The 23,712-nt window shown below is 35.9% G+C and overlaps 1 protein-coding gene across 1 annotated transcript in view; it reads left to right on the forward strand.

Moving 5' to 3' along the window:
* The window catches only part of LOC144980074 (nucleoporin NUP188-like), a 75,211-nt gene that overhangs the window by 34,294 nt on the left and 17,205 nt on the right, over positions 1–23,712 (forward strand). The window contains 14 exon segments of the mRNA XM_078927560.1: positions 480–780; positions 1,734–2,002; positions 2,004–2,352; positions 3,840–4,176; positions 5,504–5,753; positions 5,977–6,066; positions 7,043–7,219; positions 7,700–7,872; positions 11,815–11,896; positions 13,407–13,480; positions 13,603–13,678; positions 17,489–17,629; positions 20,672–20,835; positions 23,264–23,460. Coding sequence (XP_078783686.1) covers positions 480–780; positions 1,734–2,002; positions 2,004–2,352; positions 3,840–4,176; positions 5,504–5,753; positions 5,977–6,066; positions 7,043–7,219; positions 7,700–7,872; positions 11,815–11,896; positions 13,407–13,480; positions 13,603–13,678; positions 17,489–17,629; positions 20,672–20,835; positions 23,264–23,460 — 2,680 coding nt within the window.

The following is a 23,712-nucleotide window of genomic DNA, read 5'->3' on the forward strand; positions in this document are numbered from 1 at the left end:
TTCTGGATTGTTTTTAGTTTCAATCATTTCTTGAGGGAGTTCATTCCATAAGCAAGTGTTGGAGGGAAAGAAAGAGTGTATGTGAGTGTGTTTGTTCAAGATGTTTGAAGTGAAGCGATAGTTTGTCATGTCCTATTGTCATTTTTATTTTAGTTTTTAGTTTTATATAATGACTTAGATTTATGCTGGTGCTGCCTATATTCAATTTTTAGAAAGTAGATATCTTGTTTATTTCGCGAGTGTAAAATAGCCACTAACATCACCGCCTCAGTCCAAAAAAAGTTGAAGGCAATACATCTAACAGGTATCATTTCTCCTTCTTACTTGTTGTTGTTGTTGGTTTTGGCACTTAAGCTCATTTAGTGGATATTGCATAAAATATTTTACAAAGTTTAATCGGATAAATGGTGGAAAGAATTATAATATAAATAAACTGAGTCTGGTCATCAAAAGGTTAAGCAATCTTGATGTTGTTTCAGTTGAAGAATTGCCTATCCAACATGAAAGGTTACACAGAGCCTTTAGACTCTAATCGGGCACAAGACTTGGAGGTCACCCCGCATCCAAATGTTTTTATGCTTCGTCGCAACAAACACCCAACAGAAGGCAGCGACTTTGTCATAGAAAGGGGCTGTAAAGGAGAGTTATTGGATGTGACAGCCCTGCGCAGTGGATTGGCTAGTTATGGTCATGTGATCCAGTGGGATGCCAGATATAATGGTTGGCAGTTGTTGATGGCACAGATACAGGAGCTGTTGACCCAAGTTTCTCATGGTGCTGGTAAGCAGAAGATAAATCCAAAACATATTACTTCATATCACAGAAATCAGTATAGATGGGAATTTTTCAGTATAGGGAAAATTTGTTTTTAACCAACTGTATTCCTTTGTTGAACTGCTAACTTCCATTTTATTATTATCATCCTGTTCTTTTTTTTAGTGTTTACAAAATTCTTGGGATTTTGAAGTCTTGCTTTTTATTTATTATATTTCTTGATAATTATCTATATTTAAACAGTTATATTAATCTAAGAGTTGTTTGATGTTGTCTACAGCATTATTCTTAAATAAAGACTTTCAGTTCTAAATGTTTCATCATTTAAACGATCAAGATTGATACTCAAACCATTTAGTGCTAATCTATGTAAGGTATGACTCCATGGCAGGACTAAGTAGACAGCTCTTGTTTGTGGCTTATGCGAGTGAAAAAGGGATACATATTGATGGATAATTTTTAATTACTTCATATACAGTTGTATTTTTTGTCTGACTTTGGAGATCACAGTAAACCTTAAACAATTGTAATGTGTCAAATGTTCAGACTGATTTAGCTGCAATTTCTCCCTGAGATACCAATTTCCTATTACCTGCCAAAATTGCAATTCTGTACTTCCACCCCACCAATCATCCGTAAAGAATAAAGTGTGCAGGTGTAGTGTGGGTGTGAAACATTGAAGCAAGGGGGGACAAAGAGAGATATTCAAATTTTTTGCTTACCAATTTTGACCAAATTCAGATTTTTCATCTCAAGATTGTGATTTTTGTATTAATTATTGACCAAGGTTCGGTTTTGGAAACCAAATATCATGTATACATCAACAAAACTATGATATTATTTCCTCATCAAAAAGACATGGCAACTGGTTGAATAAATACATATAAGATGGATTTACCTCTAACACCACTCCTATCCCTTGTGGCAGTCATGTTTCTTTCACATTCGTTTTGTTTCAGGCATGGTACAGACAGAGCAACTACTCAAAGTCACCTTAGTCATGGAATTAGTTAAAGAGGTCATGACCTCTGACCCATCCTCTGTCCCCGAATTCACAGAGATTATCACCCTTTGCTACCAGCTCATCCTACGGTTTTCCGTCCTCTCTCCGGCCCCACTGGAGCTTCTAGGTCACACAATCCACTGTATAGCCTTAGCCACGCCCCACATGCCTGACCAAGTGACTCACCATTTAAAGCAGACAGGACTGCTTCCTTTCCTGACAGAAAAACATTGACGATTTTGAAGAGGTGTTGACAGGGGACGGAATCAACCAAGGTCTTTATGGCAGCGTACTAGCCAGCACAGAGTGTCCTCAGGGTTTGTATCCTGTCACAATTGCAGTGCTGGAACTTGTCACTCAGTTGGTCATGTCGTCGTCGTCATCGTCATTGCAGAAAAAGGGGATGTCTTCTGTGGCCAGCAGTCGTCATCGTAGCAGTAGCAGTGCAGTCACCAGTAGCCAGCTTCCCACATCATCGGCAGAACATCTAGCCAGCATTCTGTTTATTCTGAGGGATGTCTTTCCTGTTTTTCACAAGTGGAGATTTGTGGACTTGAAGCATCGCAAACTGATTGGTGAGGCATCATTGAATTGTTATTGTTTTTTTTATGTCCTGACTCCAGAATGTCCAGTCCTGAACTGCCAACTTCCAATTTGTTTTTACTGGTTAATTATTATTATTATTATTATTATTATTATTATTATTATTATTTATAGACCTGTAAATTCTCAGTCAATTAACTGAAATCAGTCAGTTCGTCAAATTCAAATATTTTAAAAAAGGAGAGAAAGAAAGAATTCATGAATCATAGTCAAAGGACCGTGAAATAATTAGGAATGTTCCACAGCGCTATGCATAGCTCATGGGCCGTTTATATTAACGATGGATATATATTGCCAAGGCTAAGCGACGCTTTTTAGAATTGCCGTGTGAACACATCCCAGTGTATTTTCACAAAGTCTTCGTGAAATTATTTTTTCACTTTCAAAATTTGTCGTGATCCCAATGAGCGATAAATTTCACTGTTTCGTCTAAGCCAAAATTGACCACATTTACTTGGTGGAACCTAAAAGTATGAATAAGTTTAATGCGAACGCCGGAAGTGCGTTATGAAGACACCTTCAAATCGAAAGTTATATGATTGCTACAAGCACAAACTGGTTGACCCTTTCTTCACTGATTGGGTACCCAATTATAAGAAACAATGGTAAGTAGCCTAATTAATTCTCACGCAAATTGTTTTGCTCAAGCGAGCTTGCTGTTTACTATTCATTTCGATTCTTTGAATTTTTCTGATACGAAGGGTTTCAGTGAGGTTCAGTTTCGGTCAATTTTTATAGAGCTCATTTACAGGTCTATATTTATTTTTTTTTTTAAATTATTATTATTATTATTATTATTATTATTATTATTATTATTATTATTATTATTATTATTATTATTGTTGTAGTAGTTTTGTTATTATTGTTATCAATTTTTTGGGTGGAGGGTTTAAAAAGATTTTAAAATCCCCCTTTTTGTTCTCGAAATATTAAGTGATGTTTACACATCAAAATAACAAATGTTCAAATGTTGTTTATAATATTTTTCTATTGAGAATCATTATTTTCTTCCTATTCTTAATTTAAATCAACTAATTTGTTCAGAAAGTATTCCTTCCGAATGTCACATTATTTTAATGCATAGGGATTGTACAAGGATTGTGGTAAATATGAATGTTTCTATTTCTGAAATGTATTAGATTAATTTTGATATTTAAGATAAATGAAAGATTTTTTTTTTTCATTCAGATTTGGATTTTTTATATTCCAAATTAATTAAGTTTGCAAGAAGACCATTTTTTATAACAAATAAATCAAATCAAATTTAACAACGAAAAAAAAATGAAGTCTTACTATGGTAAAATTAGTGAAAATATAATTATTTTGAAATGGAAAGGTGATTTTATTTAATAACCCATTCATGTTGAACTTGAGAGAGTGCCATGCTGCTTCATTGAGAGAATTTGTAAAAACCAAAAGTAAACCAGAACTTTTCTTTTTGTTCATTTGTTTGTTTCAGGACAAAAATGTCTTCAATTGTTCCACAAGGTCCTCAACTTCAGTGACCTTCCCAAGACCTGTGGGTCAGACGAAGTTGAAATGGAGGGAGAAATGAACAATGACCAAACAAGGTCATCTTCTTTAGCATCCTACCTGGGCTTGCCACCACCGCAATCATCGTCATCCTCATCGCTTTCGCCATCAACATTAAGAAGACAAGTCCCCAAGAAGAAAGGTCCTACGATGAAGGAGTGTTGTGTGTTCAGTCTGTTATTTACAGGGGCAGGAAGGGCCTTGCTGGATATTGTAGCCACTGGTGTCGATACCGTACAGACAACTTTAGCCCAGCAAAGGAGGTGAGACAACTTATGTTCTCATCGTGGTCACGTCATCATTATCATCACCATCGTCATCGTTATCATTATTGTCTTTAAAATGATCTTTGCCTACAAATTAATCCAAAAGTTATTTTGAAAATCTATGGATAGAATTTAATTTCATCACTTTCCTTGGGTTGAATCATTAAAAGATAACCCAAAAAATGAATACTTTGTCCACACTTTTTCAACACTTTAAAAACCAATTTCTACTTTCATTTTGGTGGCAGTTTCTCAGTTTAAGAAAAAAAACCCAAGAATTTCATGATTTAATACATTAAGACTGACGATTACAAAGTCCTACCCAATGTTTTCGAAATAACTTGATATTAATGTCTTTATGAGTGGAATGTTTCAAAAATAACTCATTAGCACAGCCTCAAATGCTAAAAACTGTATGGGGTTTTCTGACTTACTATGTCTTCTATCTATAGATAAAATGAAGTTGACGTCACTCAGGTCTTTGTTGTTGCTTTTTGCCATCCGCGTTTATGAGTAATTCTCACTAAACTGTATTAAGCAGACTATAAACGTTCAAGGTGACACATAGTTTTGTGTGTTGGTCCGTTATACTTCCAGATGGCAATGTTATGAGCTTCTTATCCAAGTGCATACTATCTATATATGATTTGTAAACATTTGAGTGTGCTTCTCTTAGTTGGGGACCTGTCCTTGTGTCAGGATGAGACATTTAGGTGATCTGAACCTAAGTACTCTGATATTGTGCTCTTGGGATGTACATCAGTTCCCTAGTTGATACAATTCCCTGTTGTCTTACTTTTTCTTGTGTGCTTTAATTGTAATTCTAAAAATGTTTACTATCCCATTTTCTTGCAAGCGCTTTAAAACCCTTAAAAACAAAGCAAGTAAATGCTAAAAATTGAAATGGTGATCCTGATACTCCAGACCCTCCAGCTCAAAGGTCAATTACACCTTCAGGCACTTTGCTATACTCTTAATACTTGAGCAGCATATGAGGCCTTCAGTTACTTCAAGTATATTATATTTACCATACTTTACCAATATCTCTCATCAACATTCTATTTAATTTAATTAATTATGCCTTTTGCGCCACGCTATCATAAGATATCGTTGCCTAGGCATTCCACGAAGGAATATAGATAACTCATCAAACAAGATGTCTGATGTCAACAGGAATCACCCATGTTGTCCAAGTGAGCAAATTGGCGGTTAATAATCTTGCTCAAGGAAAAAAACGAAAGTTCCTGAAGCGGGGCTTGAAACCGGGTCATCCGGATCATTCTATTTATTACTGATATTTCTTCCTTCCCCTCCCTCCACCCAGCATGAATGAAGGACCGGGGGTGGACTTGGTCCAGCTGATTGAAATGTCCCTCTCACTCCTGAATCGTCTGCTCCTTCTGAAACCTCCAAACTTGGGCGTGTCTCCTGTCGAGAGTGCCCTGTCCTCCCAGCCACCTGGCCAGCAGCACCAGCAGCGCCACCTGGTGTCTGTGATAGCCCAGTACATCTACCACAGACACAGTCACCGACTGCCTGCACTGGCCACTGTCCTGCTCAAACGGTTGGCCATGGTAAGTAAATGGCATGTCCATTAGACTAATAGACTAATTTGTCTAGATCACTACTATCACTATCTTTATGATTATAACCATCAACATAATCCTCATCCTATCTTCATCCTCATCATTATCATCATATTTATATTTGTCATTGTTTTTAACATTGTCATCTTCATCATCATCTCCATCATCCTCATCACCATACTCATCATGATACCATGTCCTGTGTCTACAGGTATCCCCCATGTCCATACTGGCATGTCTTGGTAACGATGCAGATGCCATCAGAGACATGTATCTCACCAGACTACAGGCTGTCTCAGAGGTCAGTATTATCCTCCTCCCTCTCTTTCTTCCTTCCACCTGCTACCACTTCTTTCTCCTCCTTATCCCTCTCCTCTTCCTCCTCCCCATTCTTTTCTTCATCCTTATCCTCGTCTTCCGCCATTTTCCCCCCCTAACCTTTACCTTCTCTTCCTTCTCCTCTTTCTTTTTCTCCACTTCCTCCTCGTCTCTGTTCTTCGTCACGTCCTCCACATATGTTCCACATTGCCTTTTTCTCCATTCATTGTTATTACTATTGCTACTGCTGCTACATGCTACTGTTACTACTACTCCTCCTACTGCTACTACTACTACTACTACTACTACTACTACTACTACTACTACTATTATTACTCTACTACTACACTACTATGACACTACTACTACTACTACTACTACTACTACTACTACTACTACTATTATTACTAATGATAAAACAAATTCTGGTGTTCACTGTCAGTTTACTTTCTGTAATTTTTTTCTCTTTCTCATAAATTACTGGAAATGACCTCTTACATTACACATTTTTATTTTTCAAGCAGGGAGGTATGTTTATAATGCCTTTTTTTATCCCCCAACAGGCAATATGAAACTATATCGACTTTCTATCTGTGCTATCACTCCAACAATATACACCACTGTCGATAACCAAAGACTCATTCACACCTTGGTGAAGTGGAGTAATAAATTTATGCATAAGAACTTATTGTCGGGGCCATATAATTTTGTCACCCATATCCTCACTGATCCTACCCACAACATTGCTTATTTTACTTTAAAGACGAATACACCTTGCTGCTGAGTTCCAACACCTCAGTGTATATGAAAGTCAAATGTGAAAAGTGCAAATCGTGTTTATTTTTATTTTTATTATTTTTTCGTTGTTGTTTTCTATCAATTTCACCAATTTTGTTCATTATTAACTTTTTCAAGCTTGAATTACGATAACAGCACTCTCAATTATCTCCCTTGCACAGGATGTCCAGCTCAAGGTTGGGATACTGGAGTTGTTGGCTGTTTGTGTAGAGTCCCAACCTGGTCTGATCGAGATTTTCCTAAACGTTGTGAACACGGGCAGTCAGACGCAGCCACAATCGACACTGAAAGCTGCAAGCAAAGAAGCTACAACAAAATCTGATGGAGATGGCAGCAAGGTTTGCCATTTATTAGGATTGATAGATTTTTAAAAGACGAGATAACCTGGCTTTTAAAAATTTTCTTTTAAACCGATACACTCCAAATTTTGGATAGTTCAATATGTGCTTAAAACGATTTACAAGCTAACAACATAGAACATGTATGACTTGGCATGATGCTTTTTCAAGGCGCTTTTACCATATTTTTTTTTTCCAGCCAGATACTCATCTTACTCCTGAGTAAAATGTGAGAAAAGAGCCTTTTCCAAGGACTCAACTTTGACAGGCCCACTGTGTAACTTGGGCTTAGTATGTACAGGTGTCATGCCTCTAAACCACATAGATGAACTTGGCCAGAATTAAATCTCTGCGATTAGAAAGTTTGAAAAGCTTTGAGATATTTTGTTTGATTTCTCTCATCTGCATGGCATTTGACTTATTGAGTTGATTTATTGCTTTCTTTTTGATGTGTTTTTCTTCCACCTTGCTTTATGTCAGACGGAATTAAGTCTTGGTGTCGGGAGTTGTCTGCCCATCGTTCTAGAACTGTTGTCTGTAGATAAGCAATGCACCTACCAGTGTCCTCCACGTCTCTTGGCAAGCGGACTTGCATTTCTACACACCCTTTGGCAAGCCATGAGGGAAACGCCTATGACGGTACTTAGGGGGTGGTAAGCAATTTTGATCATCTCTCATCTGTAATGGTAATAATAAGCATATTTACATAGCTCCTTTCGTTGAAACATGAAAGTGCTTTTATAAAAAAAAAGGACATCGTTTACCCAGGTAACAGTAATGTTGCAAGTCCAAATCAACCAAAATAGCAAAACAATTAAGAGCATAAAACAGGCATCAAAATAATCATCAATACAAAAATCACATACAATACATTTAAAATTCAATTAAGTAAATATTTTCTGAAAAGATATGTTTTGAGGTAAGATCCATAAGATAACCTATAAGGTCTCATAAAAGGGGACTGAAAAATGGGAGAAAAGAAAGAAAAGACAGAAAGCAAAACCGATTTGCACCAATTGCAGACCTGCCAACCGACCATGTTTCTCTGGAATTGATCCAGATGATCTCTAATTACTTGTTTTATTTTAAATCATTTGTTTAGGAATTCATCATCATATCGTCATCATATCGTGTCCCATAGTGAGCAGGGAGGTACTTACTGTGTCTTCTATCCCCCTATATCTGTTTTCCAACATGCTGTCTGTCTTTGTTTTGGAATGGGATCACCTGGTTTTCGTCCAGGCCCTGGTCGGATACCCTATTTGGGAGGGAAACAGTCAATTGTATAATTAGTGTTTTGAGAGATGATATTTTTTGTCTTGTAAATCATCTCTCTGTTATGCACTGTATTGTTTTATTTACATATTATATATGATTTGTCAACATTTGAGTGTATGCCTCTTAGTTGGGACCTGTGCTTGTGTCTGGATGAGACTTTTAGGTGATCTCAAACTTTGATAGTGTGCTTTTGGAATCTACATCTGTTCCCTATTTGAACAAATTCCCCTTTGTCTTACCTTTTTTTGGGTGCTTTTAATTGTAATTCTTCAACTTTTTACTATCCCGTTTTCTTCCTTTTTACTGGCGCTGATATGACCTTAATGTATTGCAAGCGCTGTAAAACCCTTAAAAGCAAAAAACAAACTCTAATACTAAGTTGTTTTCAAAAACTGAGAATAAAAATTATTTTCATCATTTTCTCAATATTGAATAGTGAAAAATATACAAAAAAGTGATGATCTGCCGCCTTAATTATAGTAGTTATATAGACCTGCATGTGTGCCGACAATTGTCGGTTTTCCGACAATCACGGTCGTTGCGATCTCCCGGATCACTTATTTTTTTATTGCTAAAGTAATCTGATTGCGAGTGACGTCAATTGTCGGAGTGTCGATGATCCCCAACTCGACCGGCGGCGAGCAGTCAAGTGCCGACAATATTGTCAGCACTCTCAAGCCCTTGTTACGCTCGTTCGGCAATTATCGGGAAACTTCGCTAGTCTCCGAGTTCACCGCAAATCTTCACTGTCTGAAAAACAAGAAGTGTGTCGATAAAATCGAGCTTGCGCAGTTCGTTAACTTTCGTTTTCATACTTTCGGTATTCCATTCAAGTAACTTTTGTTTGTTCAATTAAACGTTGCTACATTTCAATTTTATTCGCACTATCAATCAACTTTCTGGATTTGTCGTTGTATATTTTACATTATTTTTTTGTTATCATGCCTGAACAATTCTTGGACCATTCGTCGGATCTGAAGTCAGTTGAGAATGGTGTTCGAAATCTATTCAAATGGGATCTGGAAGAGAAAGACTGCACCGATGATTTTCTTTCGGAGTACGTGAGAAAGCCAGCACAGCCGGGTGCTGCATTTTGAATTTTTTTTTTGCCAGTGGATTAAAGTCTGATGATTGGGATGGTTATTGCTCTTTAGAGATAAGATCAATTATTCCAGGTTAAAAACCACTGTGGGGGGTCCGATTACGGTGGCAAAGGAAAATCATTCATGTCATAAAGAGGCGTTCTCAAAGTCAAAGTGAGTAACACAAGAGAAAAAAAAAAAGAAAAAAACAACTCAGACGTTGCGGCTGTTTTCATTGCTGAGACAGAGACTCATCCTCTCTCCAAGCTTCACAAGATTTCTTAACTCACTCAACCCTAGCCCTAACTGAAACTGATTCCAGTCTGTAGGTAGACAGGTGCCGATTAGCCATTGGACAAGTGAAGCTTAACTTTGGGTTAAAATTTGAATAACACAATTTCACATAATCACTGTTGCATTATTTTTCACAATACAGTAGAACATGAAAGTAACGTACTCGGAAATAGCGAGTAAAATCTAAATCCCCGTTTTTTTCCCTTATTTGAGTCAATAAAATTAGCATGAAAGTAGCGAGTATGAAAAAAAGGTCAACTCGGAAATAACGAGCATTTCCTGCCCCAGCCTAGGACTGCGAACGAAGTAAAGCAAAACAAGAGACAATGGCAATTTAAATATTTTTAGCCTAGCCTCTTTTCTTTTCTTATTTTTCGTTACGAGTAATATTACATAGTAGCCTAGTCTGTAGGCGAAACAAATATGGGTGGGGGTTGGGTTTGTGTGCGTGTGTGTGTAGCCTATTGGGGGTTGGGGTCAATTATTCATCCAATGTGGTGCCTCACTTCGCAGCATCGGTCATCGAGTAGCATCGTTAACGAACGACACGATCAGCAAGAGAGGGGAGTGTGTGGAACCATTATTTCAATGGGTCAGTGATTGAGTGATGCGCTTGCTTACCTCATCAAACATGCCAAGTGCATACAAACACTCGCGCGCACACGCACACACACACACACACACACACACACTTCTATGTTCTTGTTTTTTTTCTAGTCATGATTTTACTTGAAAAAAAAAAAACACACACAAAAAACAACAAAAAAACAAGCATTCTGCCACTTCTGTGAAGAAATTGAAATAGGGGCGATGGCTTTTACTCGAATTACACACTGAGGGGAATAACCAGCAATATTATAACCTTTCCTGGCAACTCGGGAATAGCGAGAACTCGGAAATAGCGAGTAATCAGGAGTGGACCCGTCGAACTCGCTATTTCCGAGTTCTACTGTATATGAACGGCTCTGGTATCATTTTAAAGGGCAGAGATCAAGATTTCTTTTGATGTGATAGAAATCAATATTGACATATTGTATCAAAAATTATATTTTGATAAAAATAACGTCATTTTAAAGCTTTTGAAATCTTTTTCAAAATTGAGATAGCAAAAAAATAAAAGTAAAAGAGAAGGCATCTAGATAATTCATTTGTCTATGTTTATATCAAATTTCATAAAGATTGAAGACAGTGCAATATGTTTAATGTTGACCACAAGTGACCAACCCTCTTTTTTCTATGCTAAAATCCCGTTTTAATCAGTAGTCACCTTATCGAGAGGCTGTCCAGTGGGGGAATTCTCAATCAATTTTGAGCTTTTTGTAAGAGTAAATTTAGAGTAGTAAAATCATCATAACATTGGAACCGTTTATCCTAGATCCAAAAGTAAGGTATCATATTAAATGGTTTTTAAAGGCCTATCTGTCTATGTAAAAAACTAATTATTAATTTTTATTTTTGAAAAAATATCAAACTACCACTCTACCTCCATGCTGTCCCTTCTCCCTATAAATTTTTGGTACTTTTTAACATTTTAAAATAAATATATTCGGTAGGACAATCCAAAAGAAAATGTATATATGACTAAGTACTGAGTTACAAAATACAAGATCCGGTAAGGCGATATGTGTGAAAAAGTTCAGACAATTTGGTCAGGACTCGCATGCAGGTCTAGTTATAGCTATTTCAAGTGTTTAAAAAGTTTGGACTGAACATCAACTTCATCCTCATTTTTTTTCATTATTGATCCAAAATGTAATCAAGTTTTTCCCATAATTTTTCAAAATAACATAGAATTGGATTATTTTTATGGCAATTATGAAAACGACCATTTTGCACAGCCTCATATCACATTGTCCTAAATGAAGAACAGCAAGGTACTGAGGAAACATTATGTGGAAAACTGAAAGGATAACATGCTCTCACCAATATCTCTCTCACCAGGAAGTCCTTTTGGCCAAGTGTTCTGTCCCCTTTGCAGTCTGATCTCCCAGTTTTAGCCCCCCAAGACCCTCAATCAGTACAGGTAAATTCAGGTCAATCTGTCGGTTGACTCACTATCTAGTGTACCGACACTTTTGGATAAAGTGATTTTTGATTTTTTTAAAAACTAGGGCATTTATATATCACAATATACACTAAACATGCTTATAGCGCTTTACAAGGGGTCCCTAGCCAACTGCAACACTTAACATGTAGGACAAGACATGACATCTGTTAGGCGATGTTACAATTTTTTTCAGACAGCAATGCTTTTAATGACCAGGTACTCTTTTACACCTGAATACGATGAGAGAATGTGAGTAAAGACCTTTTCCAAGGACTCAACTATGCACCACTCAGAGCTGGACTCAAACCCTGGAGCTTCTAGTCTGAAGGCAAGTGTCATACCACAAGACAACATATTTCTGCAAACCGTCCCAAATTACATTCTACATCTTCTCAAAAATGTGTATCTTTATTTCAATCTTTATTCAGAAATGCCAAAATTTCAGTATCACCAGAAAACATTCTGGTCTGGTTATGGGCAACTTCCATGAAATTTTGGTGAGGATTTATGATTCCAATGAAAGTCACCACACGACTTCCACATCACGGCCTCCACAGCATCATATTTATTACCAACACCACCACTCTCACCTCCACTATTGTCATCATCATCAAATGCATTATTTTCAAAAAAGCATAAGCAACAAAAACTTAAAAGAGAAACCATCCTTAATGAATTTGTTAAAACTTTGAATTGTTTTAGTTTAAAAGTAATGAAATGTTGGTTTTGTTAGTGCATGATTTTGATGTCGTAACGTTCAAAATGTCAATATGGGTCTTTTGACTTTTGGCTGAATGTGAACCACATTAATGATTTATTTATTATTTCTATTATCAGACCTGCCTTCTTAAAAATCTAAAAATTCATCGCTTTTAGGAGATAAAAACTGTAGTCACACTTCAACATCCTTAAAATGATGTAGTCTGGCATCAAATTTCATTTTTAATAAGTTTTAATGACTTTGAGATACTCATGAAGTCTGACATTGGAGACGAAATTTAATAATTCTACGAACCTTTTGTAATGATAGGCAGGTCTGTATTATTATTATTATTATTATTATTATTATTATTATTATTATTATTATTATTATTATTATTATTATTATTATTATTATTATTATTATTATTATATTATTATTATTATATTATTATTATTATTATTATTATATCATTCATCATCATCATCATTCATCCATCATCATCATCATCATCTCATCATCATCATCATCATTCATTATTATATATTATTATTATTATTATTATATCATTCATCATCATCATCATCATCATCATCATTCATCATCATCATCCATCATCATCATCATCATCATTATTATTATTATTATTATTATTATTATTATTATTATTATTATTATCATCATCATTATTATTATCATTTTTATTATTATTATTGTTATTGCATTATAATTATTATTGTTATATTATTATTGTTATATTATTACTATTTTTGTTTTATTTTTCAGGCCCACAAGCTGAAGACCAAAATACTGTCGTACTCTTTACGAATTACAGCTCTTGAAATCTATGCGACTTCCAGGTATACAGCTTTGATTCATTTACTCATCCTTCCACTTATCCATCCATCTATCCACTCAACCACCCATCCAACCATAATCACTAGAATTTTGAAATAAAATGTCATTGTCTTCCCTTCCTCAGCTCCAAACTGGACGGCAAGTTTAAGACCAGTCTCCAGTCAGTCATGGAGAAGTCAAGGCTCCAGTATTGGTCAGAGGTTAGTTTTGGCGGCCACATCGTACATGGTACCTGGTTTATTTCTGTGTGGTCATGTTTATGTATGTGTGTAGGAGATGGGGGGGGGGGGGTCATGTATTTTCTCAGGAGTCTGGTGCATTGGTTTGAATATATGGATGGTGTCATACAGGAAGGGAATCCCGATAGCTAATTTGGTAGAGTACTCACTTCACATGCAAAGGGGCTAAGATCGATCCCGGGTGCAGTCAATATTTTTTTCTGACCCCTGTCCACATCAATGATGGGGTAGCTGAGTCTATTAGTTCTGGGAGAAAGTATTTTGTTATAGACTAGCGTCTTATCCAAAGGGTGGCAATCGTTGTGGTCTGTTTCATTCTATAGATACCCGGATAAACTCCAGTTTCATGGGCCCAATTGCTCCAAAATCTTCTCTTCTCTCTTATATCGGAAAATTGCTCTGGAGATTTACTTCCATTCATTTCTAGAACACTTCCACTATTGACTTGTCTTATCACCAAAGTGAACTGTCACCAGTGAACTCTAATTCTTTCTAAATGCCGATTTTAGAAAATTACAAATCGAACAAAACCAACAAAATTTAAATATATAAATTCATCATCATCATCATAGCTTGTTGCTCCAACACCGAACACACTCCACAGCATCTGTAGAGCAGACTCTTAGGTCATGGTCAGTGCAGCTGGGCCTGTCCTGGCATTCTCTAAGGATGTGCTCCATTGTCTGCTCTGGGCATCCACATGTGCACAAGCTAGTCTCAGCCAGCCCCCACTTTTTCATGCTTCCAGTTGTTCCTACTGTTACAACATGCACAACACAATACAACACCATATAAATTCATAAATGGTCTCTTGCAGACCATACGAGGGGAGATAGCTCTTCCAAATTTCATCGTACACTTCATTAAACAATTCATTGCAAGAATGTGAAGCATGCTAGAAACTAAATAAAAGCTGTTTTGGAAAGAAGAATGAATGGCTTTTAATTTGATTTATATTTTGAATTTTAAAAAAAATTTAAAAGTTGAAAAATATAATATTAAAACAGATGAAATCCATTGTCAATGTCATCCAAATTCACATCCAACTCAACTTCAATGTCTGAATGAGCACTATCATCGTCACTATCCAATAAAAAACGTTGATCACGCCCGAGAATTGAGGAATTCAAACGCCATTCCAGAAAGAAAAAAAAAAAAGGACGTTACCACAACCGATTTGGTCGACAAACTTCAAAAAATCACAGCAGACAAACGGATTGAGATAAAAACGATCAGGAAATTTCTAGTTTCACTTTCACTCTTTCTCTACTTTCGTTTTCTATATAAAAAGAAGTGGTTCTACACACGTTTTTAATTTACGTGTTCAAAGATGCTGTCTACCTGGCGGGTGATATCGGGCGATTTGAACTGTTGGAGATGTGTTTTGAGCGGGCGATTACGGGCGATTTGGACAGCAAGGGGTTAAAGTAACAGCAGATCAATACCAAATCTGCTGTTCTTTGGGGATACCTATGAGAAGTAAATATCCAAGATAAACTTCTGAGAAAAATAAGGAACAAATACTAGATTATGCCTTTTTGTGAAATCTGAGGTACAAGAGCATCTCAAAATCTTCTGTTGAATATATGGAATTATCAATATTTCAGAGCTGCTAACTTACAAATTTTTTCCTGGTTTTTTTCTGTAATTTTACAATTAAAAAAATAAAAATCTTGATAAGAATTTTAAAATCCATTTTATTTTTTTTTCTTGAGTTCATTCCTTGATAATGAAGTGATATTTTATGACATGTATTATAATTTGTCTTAAAGTTTTTGAATGTAGTGTATGGCATATTTCTATTTCATTACAAACTTTCAATTGCCTCATATATATATATATATCTCATCTCATGTAGTTCCATATCTGAAGCAGACGTCGGAGGTCATCTTCCGCCAAGCTGATCTATCTCTTGCCAATTCTATTAAAGCAGCGCCACCTTTCTCAGCTTCATCTGTCCAAGTTCTTATCCCTTTCAAATACGTTATTCTTTGTCTTCCTCTTATTCTTTTTCCATTCATCTTTCCAGTCAAGGCGAGTATTTCCAAACCAGGGTGGCGGATAATGTGTCCTAAAAATTCCATTTGGCGTTTGATGATTTTTGTTATCAGTGATCTTTTTCTGTTTGCCATTTCTAAAATTTCTTCATTTCTTTTCCTTTCCATCCATGACACCCTCATCATTCTTCTGTAAAACCACATTTCCACTGCCTCCAGTCTTTTAACCATGGTCTTGTTTATGGTCCAGCTCTCACAACCATATAGCAGCACAGACAGTACATAGCAATCCAGGACTTTGATTTTTGTTTTCATGCTAATATTCCTGTTTTTCATAATTGTATGCAGCTGGTTGAATGCATTCTTCGCCATACCTATTCTTTTCTTTATTTCACAATCTGATTTTCCATTGGATGTTACATTGAAGCCTAAATATTTGAAACATTCAACTTGTTGTATTGTTTGTCCTCTGCTTGTTATTACACAGGCTGGTAGGTTATTATTTTTAGATACCGTCATACATTCTGTTTTAGATATATTCAGTTCCAGTCCCATATTTTCACTACTCCTGACTACAACATCCAGTAATTCTTGTAGTTCATGTTCAGATTCTGCCAGTAGAACCGTATCATCTGCATACCTCAGATTTGTTACATTCTTTCCTCCAATACACACCCCCTTCTTATGTTCGATATCTCTTAATATCATTTCACTATAGAGGTTGAATAAATCTGGAGACAAAACACACCCCTGCCTAACTCCTCTTCTAATAGGTGTAAAACTGCTTAGTTCGTTGTCAACACGCATTGCTGCTTCTTGTTCCCAGTACAAATTCCGTAATATTCTTAAATCTTTACCATCAATGTCCAAGGATGATAGAATTTTGAATAGTTTTTCGTGTTGTACTTTATCAAAGGCTTTTGAATAGTCGATGAAACACATATACAGATCTTTATTTACTTCAATACATCTTTCCATCAGCATTGATAATGTGAATATTCCATTTCTGGTACCCTTGTCCTCAACAAAACCAAATTGCATCTCCCCAATTTCAGGTCGTATTTTATTTCTTATTCTTAGTAAAATTATCTTCAAAAGAATTTTTGTGAGGTGGCTCATTAGGCTAATAGTTCTGTGTTGTTCACAATCAACTGCCCCTGGCTTTTTTGGTAGTGCTATAAAAATGGATCGTTTCATATCAGTTGGCATTTTTCCTGTGTCATACACTTGATTTAGAAGGTTTGTGATGAATTCAATCCCCCATTCACCCAGGCCAGTCAAGGCTTCAATTGTTATGGCATCAGGTCCTGCAGCTTTTCCATTTTTCATGCTTTTCATGACGTTCCTAACTTCATCTTTCATTATAGAAGGCCCTTCCAGTTCTTTTATCATAGGCATTTCTCCTCGATTATCAAAGAAAAGTTCTTCAATATATTCTGACCATCTGTTTAGAATGCAGTCTTTGTCCATGATGGTGTTTCCACGCTTGTCTTTGATGCATCCACTTTTAGCACCTGATTTAGTTTTGTTTGTCACTTTATATTATAATAATTTTATTTTTGTCATTGTGTTTCTATTTCTTGAATGTGAAATAAGGTTTATTTTAAAATAAAGAATAATGAAAATGAGTGTGGAAAAGAAATGGTTTTTAGGATTTTGTCCTCTGAAAAAAATAATTTTTAATTCAAAATTATGATTTCTCTTTGGTCTAATCCTGTTTTCTGGCATTATGAGTCGCCACGGCACCTCTTGCAAATTATTCATCTACCCCCAGGTAGTGAAGAAAAGCCTGAAGTGGGCAGCCCATCATGACAGCACTGACAGCCTAGACAAGGACGATGTCACTGACCTGCCAACATCCCTGGTCCTGCTGCAGGCTTGGAAAAACATCCTAGTCACGTCTGCTCGATTCAAGGTAAGACCTGGTCGATAAATATTCTAGTCACGTCTGCTAGATTCAAGCTGGATCTATTTACCAATGGGGCTGCATGGCTCAGTGGTATGGTCTTTGCTTCGTACCCTAAAGGTACCGAGTTCGACTACCTGCCGCACTGTGCGGCCTTGAGCAAGTCACCTCGCCCTAGCTCATCTTGCGGTGCTGCACTGCGGCTGACACCTGGGTTGATCCAATCTTCCCTTGGAATAGACTCTAAAAACAAATTTCCACTTGAGGATGAATGTTAAAGGGAATTTTTTTTTTTTTAATTTCTTATATATGAATTTATAGTTGTTGTTGAGTTTGGTTAAAACGGCTTTGTGGTCATTTATAAATGTAAAGATGTATAGCTTCCAACCATTACAGAAAATCTGTAATCAGTACAGATCAGCCTAACACCACCAATGGCTGTCTCATTCAACAACTCTCTCCGCCCTCAGTTACAGATACTCAGAATGGAGTCAACTTTGAGTAACATTCAGATTCAATTGGCCTTCTAGCAGAAATCAGATTTTTTTTCACCCTCTTTTAAAGGAGAAAAAGAAAAGAATAGTTTTAAAAAACATTAGAAGCTTGAAAACCTCAATAGCTTCAGTAAAATACATCCCCATACATCACTTGATCACTATATAGATGAGATTTCTATTTCTAATCATTCTTCATTTCGGGATATTAATAATAATAATAATAATAATAATACACATTTATATAGCGCTCATTCTTGTGTAAAACACAAGATCTGGGCACTTTACAATATAAATATCAATTTTAAGTGAAAAAAATAAAATAATAACAATAATTCATAGCCAAATCAAGGATTCATAGAGTCAATAAAAACAAATACAGTAAAAATGTAATAAATAATTTTAAAGGATTAATGATTGAGATAACATTCGTTGATAATTTTTCGTGTGCATAGGCTATAGAAATCTGTTTTGGATTTCTGAAAAGTTGACAGCTATGAAGATGCACTAATTGTCTCAGTCTTTTGGATATGCACATCATCAGTGTGGAATACTTAGTCTGACTGAGTCAGAGGATTTATATGAAGGATAAGAAGACGTTAAAATGATTGGATAAAATTAGACTTTGTAAGATAAAATTTTTTTTTTTTTTTAAAACAATTTTTTTCCAAATTCAAAAATTAATTCAGCTCCGTTATCTTATGCATTGGTTATAGAATAGTTAAGATGCAGTCCTCAGTGTCATTTGTCCCTAAGATCCAGAGTTTTTCTTCATTTTTTTGTTTTGTTTAAACTGACAGTAAAAATTGTGTCAGTACATGAGAAAGTCAGTCGCTTGGTGAAAATTTTGGATTTGCATTTTTTTGCATTTTCTGAAAGCATATACTCCCCTGAGCATTTTAATCTTCATTTGAAGTAAATCGGGTGATTTTTCATGAAGAAATGGTCAGATGTATGGGTCAGGGTCTGGAAACCTTATTTTGAGAAAATGGCTCTCAAAGTTGAGATAGCTTGAATCAAGCATATTCACCTCTGTCAGAGGAAATGTATGTGTATTTTATGTTGTATAAGTATAATATAGAATTGACAAGACCATATGGAATTCCTTCCAGTGTTAAAGCATAACGATCAATTTATTCCAACCAAATCATTTATTCCACGTCTCATAAGTCATTCATGCCATGTTTACACTTTGTTTCATTCTCAGTCTTAGTCATGACAATTGAAGCTCTTCAAATATAATTTCTTGATTTATGTTCAAACCAAGAGAGATGGTGTTACACAGATAATCCATTTTCTAATAGATTGAACTTAAATTAAATCATTAAACACGTGAAAACTTGGATTAAATCGAAGACAGAAGGGGGTGTGTGTCTCTTGTGTGTCATTCTTGTTCGAGGGATTTCGACTCATCATCGTCTTCCAAAGAATCAGAAAGGGTATCTCTGGTGCTGAAATACTCTCGTATTATTTGGGAGGCACTCTCGCTTCGAACAACATCCCCAAAACATTTTAGTGGCCTGGTTGATGATATTTGCTACTTGAGCGGCTTCGGCTGTTGTTGTTTTCTGTGCCATTTTTGTTTGCGGATGTGAAGGTTGTGAATGTAAACAAAGACTAGACGACGGATGGCATTGTATAATTTTTATGAATTTTGCAGAAAATACAAGTGCATTAATTAAACGCATATGTTGAGTCGATCAAGGGAAAGATAAAGAAGACATTTGGTGGGGAAAATGTGTTTTTTTTTTCGATATGTCAGTGCATTGTTTTGTGTATCAAACTGCCGTGACCCAGATTCGTTGAAGTCACTCGACTTCACTCGACTGGCCATTGACGAGTCCCGAGTCATGGATGCGCAGAGGTTCTCACGGTCAGCATTCTTTATGTAGTCATGCGCACTAGGTTTCAATGGAAAGCCAGGGGAATCCCCTTTAATTTGATATGCATTGCATACTGGATTCTTAGAAAACTAATGTCCGTCCGCGAGATCTAAAAATGGGAAAGATATCGAGCGACTTTTCTCAAATTTCATACTTTTTCAACTAGACTAGCTGTAAAAAATAATTAAAATAAAATATTTAGAAGTGAAATTAAACTTTAATATTTCACGAATATGTATAAAAATGATTGATTTAACCATTTATGACAAGAACTCATTTTTGATAAAAATTGACCTTCGAACTAAAATAGGCAATATCTCAGCTCGAATCTCTTCACCAAGCGACTGATTTTCTCATGCACCGTAACAATTGTTTACTACACCTTTAGATAGTATACTGGTCTATGACAAAGTACTTTCCACCAGATCTAACAGGATCCAGACACCAAATCACTGTTGGGTAGATATAGGTTCCGGAAGAAGAAATAACCTTAAATGCATCCAAGACTGAAATAGGACTCTTTGCTTTGAGGCAAATGCTTTACCACTGAACATTCTGGACCCTATCCAATTTTAAAAATCACTGTCACTCCAGAAAAGAAAAAAAAAAATTAAAGCAAAAATATTGAACATAACACCAGAATTTTCAAATTCGTTTTTGTTTTGTTTTTTCAGGTGGCAGAAGTTGGTCTTAATGATAAGGTCAAGGCCGCCATCCTCCATGACCTTTTGACTGGCATCACAGAGCAATTCAAGGCAGGGGAGATGACCCAGCTAAAGGTCAAGTTGGCATCTGTGGCAAGCGCCCTGTATTTCACCTTAGTCAGCATGTGGGGAAAGTGAGTCCTTTGTTCTCCCAGCTTATAAAGGTGTACATTTACAAGATATTTGATTTGTGAGATACCTTTTTTTTTTTTGTACAGGGAGCCTAATAGTAATAGATCAATTAAAGATACCAAATTCATCCAAGAACCCTTTTTTTCTGATAAAATATACATTAAAGTAAGAATAAATAGCCATTTTCTTATCCCACTGTCATGAGTCAAATGTTTCACATTGTCTACCCAGTTTACAGGGAAGAAATAATTAGATATGTATAATTAGTGTTAAAATGTCTACCAAACAAGTACAATTATGTCATTTGAGAAAGGTATGACCTATTTACACTATTACACACTTTTACTGATGTTTCCCACTATAACACGCTTATACTGATGTCTCCCACTATTACACACTGATACTGATGTCTCCCACTGTTACACACTGATACTGATGTCTCCCACTGTTACACACTGATACTGATGTTTCCCACTATTACACACTGATACTGATGTCTCCCACTGTTACACACTGATACTGATGTTTCCCACTATTACACATTTATACTGATGTTTCTCACTATTACACACTTACACTGATGTCTCCCACTATTACACACTGATACTGATGTCTCCCACTATTACACACTGATACTGATGTCTCCCACTGTTACACACTGATACTGATGTCTCCCACTGTTACACACTGATACTGATGTTTCCCACTATTACACATTTATACTGATGTTTCCCACTATTACACACTTACACTGATGTCTCCCACTATTACAGACCATGGATGAAAGTTCGCCGGCATATGCCGGAAATTCCGGTTTTTTTAGTAAATGTAATAATTGCCTTCCGGCATTATTGCACCGCCGGAAATACCGATGTGTAGACTGTTTAATATTCTTTCAAAGGTGACAATTGAACACATGTGTCACTTTTCTTTCATGCATTTGATCTGTTTACACACCAGCTGATGAGTCGCATTTTGTACTAGTACTACATCTAACTTTTCAGTTGGTTATTAAACGCTGGTTTTCACTATGACCTTTCACACCACTTTTGAAGATTTGCATTGAATTATGCATATAAGCTTATTTTATACTTCAAATGGCCTCAGATCTCATTTAAGCTTCTACTTTTTGTTAAATAGAACTTGTCAAGTGACAATAAAATAGAACCAACATCTTTGACAATGAAGCCTTCAATCAAGGACTGTATTGCCAATAAACATAAACATAAATGGGTTATTTCCCTTTATAATACAACTAAAAATACTTTATTTTTATTGTTTACATTTATAATATTTTTTTTCTTTAATATTTTGTATGAGTCTAATTTTTAAAATTATTATTATTAGAATGGGGAGCTGTAAGAACGCACTAAAAAATGCACTAAGACTATTTTTGGGGTATTCAACTTGTATATCACATAGGTGGGTATTTCCCATTTTTGAACCAAAAGTAGTAGTAGTTGTAGTATTCATAGTTGTCACCACTGCTACAAGCATCACAGCATTGACACTGTCACAACCATTATCACCACGACCACTAGAGCATCATCACTACTACAACCTATACCAACAATAGCATCAAAACAAGTACCATGGTTGGGGTCTCTTGATCACTTCTTTGGGGTGTTTCGAATTGTAATAGCCCTTGGTATTGCAATTTCTGAGCCTTTTACTATACAAATTTTAAGTGATGGCTTATCTTTGTGTCTCCATAAACCAGGTAATACTGTAATCACTAGAGATTGCTTCGAATGAGTGTTTAAATGATAGAGATCATTTTGCTTTGGGTTTGGTGTTAGCTTTTATATAAATTTTGTTTTCAATCATGCAGACTAAATACTTTTTCCTTTTTTTTTTTTTGCTTTAAAAAAAAACACATTTAGGGTCATAGAATTGTATGAACTTCACTCTGGGAAGGTTGGCACTCAACTGGCTAGTCGTAGATCGCAAATAATTAAATTAACACCTTTTTCAGGCAAACCGGCTTCACCGGTCTGTCTTTCAGGCAAATTGATCCCCGTTAACTTTCACCCATGTTACAGACTGATACTGATGTCTCCCACTATTACACACTTACACTGATGTCTCCCACTATTACACACTTATACTGATGACTCTAAGACAGGTCCACTCTAATTTTTTTGTGCTCTACCTACATAACTACATAAAAAGTTTAATAAAATTGTTCAATAAAACTTGTAAAAAAATATTTGGTACCAGATCACACCATGCTGGTTCCTTGACTTTTGCTGAAGTAAAAGTTGTCAGATGGTTTGATTTGAAATTTTAATGGTACAAAAACCTTGCTCTTTAAAAAGTTAATTTAATTTCACCCCTTGAGAAATAGGAATTTATAAAAATTTTTAATTTAACTGGTTTGTTTTGTTAATTTTGAATTTTTTTTAAAAAAAGGGACATTTTATTTTCCAGAGATTTATTCCCTTCGATGATAGAAGAGTTCCTACGATCTCCCAGAACAGTGTCCGGTCCATCAATTATGGTGAGGGATCTGGTAAGGCTGGTGGAGGAGTCATGTATGACTTGTGATAAGTTGTTACCATCTGTACACATTGGCCTTCTGGGATCTGTCCTGGCAATCCTACAACAATGTGGCAACAAACTGGATGGTAAGTTGTTTTGTGCTGTTTTTTGTTTGTTTTTTTTCTTTTTCCTTTTGTTGTCGTTTGTTTTTGTTTTGTTTGTTTGTGTATGTGTGTGGCAAATTCTTTGCATATATCTTTAAGTTCTACATTGCTAATGGATCAGCAGTACGGTGTCAGAGCCAGGTTACAGTTCAAGGCCAAAACACTCAACCACCTCACATCCTAATGATTGCAAATTCTGGCCATGGCAACATGTAATTGGATTAAGCACTTTAC

Source organism: Berghia stephanieae, chromosome 9 (assembly GCF_034508935.2).
Source record: "Berghia stephanieae isolate SIO BIC M18660-M18661 chromosome 9, UCSD_Bste_1.3, whole genome shotgun sequence".
Taxonomy (NCBI): Eukaryota; Metazoa; Mollusca; class Gastropoda; order Nudibranchia; family Aeolidiidae; genus Berghia; species Berghia stephanieae.